Consider the following 6,440-nt stretch of genomic DNA (forward strand, 5'->3'; position numbering starts at 1 on the left):
ACTTTACATTTCCGTTCACATATTATACCGTACATGCTTCCCCACAATATGTCCGTAATATAATTATAAAAGAATAAACAATGTATTCTACCAACAACTATACATTAGGTAGTGTCGTTATTATGTAAACAAAATCAATTAATTAATTAACCTCTACATTTTTTGTTTATGAAAATTTTTTTTATTATTTATGTGACAACATTTAATATAATGTTAGTGTAATTTTGTTTTCACACTAACATATAATAATACACAAAAATTAAAAGGTAAACCAAAATATTTTAAATATCAATTATGTTTTGTTTTTAATTTATTAAATATATACAACGAATAAAAGGGATTCAATAGGTAGTTTGTCTTTTTGGATGTCCAAACATGATCTATCCATTAGTTTTTGTTAAGATATATAAGAAATTTAAAATGATAAGCTTTTAAAATTGTGATGAATTATTACAATTTTTTACTTTTATGATGTTCATACATATGTTATTTTACTTTTTTGTTTTATGGAAGACGATTTTATTCTTGTTCCATTTTTTTTTTTACCAAAGATATGAGACTCGAATCCGCAACCTCTTAATTGAGTATGAGGAGACTATGTCATTTGAGCTATTACTCATTGGCATTTTATTCTTGTTCCATATATGTATATTTTGTATGAATTTAATTTTGATGCACTGTGAGTATAAAATTGTTTTACACATGTATTTAATCACATAACGTCATATTAGCAAAAATAACTACTTTTTATATTGACTAGATAAATAATCATCTGAGTTGGTGAGTCTTCTTTCACTCACAGCCTCATTGGATCACCACTTCCGATCTATCAGTAATATGATGTAACTTAAGCAAAAAGAACAGGGTCTTGCATTGCTAACAAATCTGAAAATATGTTTTTAAAAATGTTTCAATATGAAACTTTACAATTTTAATTTCTTTATGTATGCAAAAATTAAACACAGTATATTAGTACATAATATATAGCTGCAGGACAACAATAACGAAAAGAACCCAAATAGACACAAGAACCAAGAATTATTTCTTACCTTCATAAGATGAGTATGCAAATCTACTCTAACTTCTTAATTATGCCAATTATGCAAAGAGAGAGGAAAATAAAAAAGGAAACACGTGAGTGCTTTAGGAAAAGTAGCATTAACAAAGTAACAAACAAACAACCAAACCATCCACATAAAGTGTTAATGATTGAATCCAATTCTTTAGTGTTTTTATTGTGGTTTTGATCATATATAGTATAGATCTTTTGATCTTCATATTTTTATATGAAGATCACGTTATGAATTGTTAGATAATATGGTTAAATATATTAATTTATTTAATGATTTACAATATAATTTTTATCTAAAGATATTGTTATTAAAATATCCACCAGTGAATAATATGCCTTGTATGTTAGATATTTATTATACTTATATATTTTAATGTACGTGAAACATTATAGCAACAAAAAATGCTAGAAGTTAAGCACTAAACTGAATCACAATAAATATTTGTAAAAAAAAAAAAAACTAAATCAAATCATACATAAACTATGATGTGTTCTAGATAAATCAGATAGTGCAGTGCTTTTTAAAAAATAAATTACTATTAAAAATAATAAATAAAATAATCAGTTATAAGCATTAATTTTTTATTTTGTTAGTAAAAACATACATGTAACTCATTTGAAACTGTTTTAAGAAGAGAAAGTATGGGAAACCAATGAAATATTTGTACAATGCGTAAAATGGAGGTTTAGGGAGTATTAGAGATATAATTATTAGTGTTATTTTTTTGCGTAAGCTTTTGAGATGAGTGGTATTATGACATGGTATTAGAGTTCTAGATTCGAAAGGTTAAGAGTTTGATCCTTAGTGAACTTCAAAATCATCTTAAACTTTTGGAATGAGATGTTTATTATTCCTAATACCCGGATATTTATTCTGAATATTATGGGTGATGTTCATTTTGTAACTCATATAATTCATTGTACACATTGTATAAATAAGTCATTAGCTTACTAACAGAACTGTTTTAAAAGATATGATTAACTTAATTTTTTTTAAGAAATATAATTAATCTAATTTACACGTATATTTAATTACGGAATGCGTCAATAAAAATATTTTTTATTGTTTGTGTATCAAAATTAATAATAATAAGTATTTAAAGATGAGGCTAAAATATCAACAATCAACCACGTCCACGTTCATGCATCATCCAAAATTAATGGGAAATGAGTAAATGACAAAACCTGTTTTCACTTTTCACTAGGTGGTGGGGGATTTACTACAGCCAGTAGTGTTGAGGATTGCTGCATTGGCAATTTTGGCATTATCATCATATAAGTCACTCCTCACTATCCCCTCCATTCCCACGAGTTTCCACTTTGTTCCTTCTTTCTTATATTATATGTAACTCCCTTATCACTTTCTTACGCTTCAAGACTCCTAATCACAACCTTCTTCATTCCTTCCCTTCCATTCCCTCATACACTTACGTCAACATGCTTGCCGCCCCTTCTTCCCACCACACTCTTCTCCTTCTCTTCATTTCCTCGTTAATCCTCGCCGTTAATTCTGACGATCGTCAACTCCTCCTCGACTTTAAGTCAAACCTTCAATCACCAAACCCCAACGCCTTCCTCTCATGGACCCCTGACAACTCCGTTTGCGCCTTCAACGGCGTTACGTGCGACGCTTCCAATTCCGTTACCGGAATCAACCTCTCCAACCATTCCCTCACCGGCGTTCTTGATTTTCACAATCTCTGCCGCATCCAGTCTCTCCAGACTCTCGAGCTCGGTTTCAACTCTCTCCATGGAAAAATCTCCGACGACATCAGAAACTGCACCGGGCTCAAGTTCTTGGACCTTGGGAACAACAACTTCTACGGAACGTTCCCTGACATCTCACCGTTAAACAAACTGCAGTACCTGTTCTTGAACCAGAGCGGTTTCTCCGGAACTTTTCCATGGCAGTCACTGTTGAACATGACGGATTCTCTGTTACAGTTAAGCGTTGGTGATAACCCCTTCGATCTCACGCCATTTCCGAAAGAAGTTGTTAGTCTCAAGAAACTGAACTGGCTCTACCTTTCGAATTGTTCACTTGGAGGGAAAATTCCAGTCGGAATCGGCAACCTTACGGAGCTTACGGAACTGGAATTCTCTGATAACTTAGTCACCGGAGAGCTTCCCGGCGAGATCGTTAATCTGAAGAAGCTATGGCAGCTGACGTTCTACAATAATTCCCTAAGCGGAAAGCTTCCCTTCGGTCTTCGCAACCTTACGGGACTAAACTACTTTGACGGTTCAATGAACAAACTGGAAGGCGATCTCACCGAGGTGAAGTTCTTAACCAATCTCGTTTCGTTTCAGCTCTTCGAAAACGGTTTAAGCGGTGAGATTCCGAAAGAGATCGGCGAATTCAAGAGCCTCAAGGCATTATCTCTGTATAGAAACAAATTAATTGGTGAAATCCCTCAGAGACTGGGTTCTTGGACGGAATTCGATTTCGTGGATGTTTCGGAGAACATGCTTTCGGGTCCGATTCCACCTGACATGTGCAAGAAGGGGAAAATGACTGCTCTGTTAGTGCTTCAGAACAAGCTCACCGGATCAATACCGGAAACCTACGCTTCCTGTAACACTCTTAACCGCTTCAGAGTCAGTAACAACTCGCTCTCCGGTTCCGTACCGGGAGGACTTTGGGGTCTTCCGAACGTAGTAATCATAGATATTGAACTCAACAATCTAGAAGGTTCGGTTACCTCTGACATCAAGAGCGCTAAGAATCTGTCTCAGATATACGCCCGGAAGAACCGGTTATCCGGTCAGATACCAAAAGAGATTTCGGAAGCGAGTTCGTTAGTCACTATTGATCTCAGCGAGAATCAAGTTTCTGGTGAGATTCCAGATTCAATTGGAGAATTGAAACAACTCGGAAGCCTTTATTTACAGAAGAACGAGTTAACTGGATCGATACCTAAGTCTGTAGGTTCTTGTATTGCGCTAAACAACGTAGATTTATCGATGAACTCGCTCTCCGGCAAGATTCCTTCTTCGTTAGGATCTTTACCGGCTCTGAACTCGCTTAACATGTCCAGGAATCAACTGTCCGGCGAGATTCCGGCAAGTTTGGCGTCGCTGAGATTGAGCCTCTTTGACTTGTCGGAGAATAGGTTGACCGGCGAAATTCCTCAGGCTCTTACTATTCAAGCTTACAATGGTAGCCTCGCTGGAAACCCTGGACTCTGCAGCGTCAACTTGATCGGTTCATTCCCTCGGTGCTCTAAGAATTCTGGCATGTCAAAAGGCGTACGTACTCTTGTGGTCTGCATTTCAGTTGGGCTGGTTGTGGTTATGCTCTGTTTGACGCTTTACTTGAAAAAGAACAAGAAGAAAGTGAAATATGGAGGAGGAGAGCGTTCTCTTAAAGAAGAGTACTCATGGGACGTAAAATCCTTCCATGTTCTAAGCTTCACCGAAAACGAGATTCTTGATTCGATCAAGCAAGAGAATCTCATTGGAAAAGGAGGTTCAGGTAATGTTTACAGGGTGATATTGTCCAATGGAAAAGAGCTCGCTGTAAAGCATATATGGAATACCGATGTTGATTGGAGGACGAAGAAGTCGAGATCCTGGAGTACTGGTAGTGGCAGTGGAACGCCCATGCTGGCCGGAAAGCGCACTAGGAAGTCCAAGGAGTTTGATGCAGAGGTGCAGGCATTGAGCTCCATAAGGCATGTGAATGTGGTGAAATTGTATTGTAGCATAACAAGTGAGGATTCTAGTCTTTTGGTGTATGAGTATTTGCCTAATGGAAGCTTGTGGGATAAGTTGCACACCGGTGGGAAGATGGAGCTTGATTGGGAGATAAGATATGAGATTGCAGTTGGCTCCGCCAAGGGCTTGGAGTACTTGCATCACTCATGCGAGAGGCCTGTTATTCATCGGGATGTTAAGTCCAGTAACATCTTGCTTGATGAGTTCTTGAAGCCTCGGATTGCAGATTTTGGTTTGGCTAAGATTGTTCAAGCTAACGTTGCAAAGGATTCTACTCAAGTCATTGCTGGAACACATGGTTATATTGCTCCTGGTTAGTTAGTTCATAATTTTATGTTCTTCTTTCTTATCTATTAATTATAAATACTTGTTAATATTTTTTATGTTTTAAATTAGTGCAGAATATGGCTACACTTATAAGGTGAATGAGAAGAGTGACGTGTACAGTTTTGGAGTTGTGTTGATGGAGCTAGTGACAGGTAAAAGGCCAATTGAAGCAGAATTTGGTGAAAACAAAGACATAGTAAGCTGGGTCCATAGTAAAGCACAGAACAAAGAAATGTTTAAGAGTGTTGTGGATTCAAGAATTCCAGAGATGTATAAAGAAGAAGCTTGCAAAGTGTTAAGAACTGCAGTTATATGCACAGCAACTCTTCCAGCTATGAGGCCTACTATGAGAACAGTGGTTCAAATGCTTGAAGATGCGGAGCCATGTAAATTGGTTGGAATTGTTATAAACAAAGATGGCACTCAAAACAAAATCAGAGCTAATGCCAAATAGAATAGTTTTTGTACTCATTTTTGTAACTCTTCTGACTCACTGAGAAGTTTTAGTTGGTTTAAAATATTAGTGAGTTTATTAGCATGAGTTGCAATAATGAGTATAAAAACTATTCTTTACTACTAATAAAATTTCTCTATCATCCATGCTAAGATGCAAAAGGTTGAAGAATTTTAGTTCATGAAAGAGAATTAAAAACACTAATTAGATGATAATGTAAATTTTCCTAGGAGATAGTATGTAAAATATATTAGTTAGAACTTCTTTAACATGTATTTTTAAACTTTATTAGGGATGGAAAACTTAGTAAGAGGTCACCTCCTAATACTTGTAATAAAAAGAAGCAAGTTCCTTTGTTTTTTTTTTTTTTTCATGGGTATGAATCATATATGCCATCGTTCAAATAATTGATTTTCTATTCCCAATGTATCATACATATGATGGTTTTTGACTAATCCAAAATCAGTCTCCTTTTTAACTTTTAAGGTGGGTACCTTTTCATCCATTACTTTTGAAATTTCATACAATATTTTCTCCTTTGATTTTTATATTAACCTTAAAATTTTCGCCATTAGAAATTTTATCATTATCTAAACCCAATTATAAATCAAACAAGTACTAGTAATTTGAAACAATTAGATGATGTTTTGTCCAACTTAGAATAGTAGAAGTCCACGAGGAAAAAAAAACAATAATACAAGATTATAGTGAGTTGTGATTAGGATAACATCTCAAAAAGGAGTAAAAGAACTTTTTGATGATTGAAATCTTTTAACATGCGCTCAATAAAAATGTCAAAGGACTAATCCACCATATGCATGCATCTCTAAATTATTGAATGTAATGTTGTGATGTGTATTTTATATTATC

At 35.2% G+C, this 6,440-nt stretch overlaps 1 protein-coding gene across 1 annotated transcript; it reads left to right on the plus strand.

Annotated features, from left to right (window-relative positions):
* On the plus strand, positions 2,372-5,933 carry LOC107606255 (receptor-like protein kinase HAIKU2). Its single transcript, XM_016308285.2, has 2 exons — positions 2,372-5,102; positions 5,191-5,933. Exons 1-2 carry the CDS (start codon positions 2,510-2,512, stop codon positions 5,568-5,570), a joined length of 2,973 nt encoding a protein of 990 aa, XP_016163771.1. The 5' UTR covers positions 2,372-2,509; the 3' UTR covers positions 5,571-5,933.

The sequence above is a fragment of the Arachis ipaensis genome, chromosome B07 (genome assembly GCF_000816755.2).
Source record: "Arachis ipaensis cultivar K30076 chromosome B07, Araip1.1, whole genome shotgun sequence".
NCBI classification, from domain to species: Eukaryota; Viridiplantae; Streptophyta; class Magnoliopsida; order Fabales; family Fabaceae; genus Arachis; species Arachis ipaensis.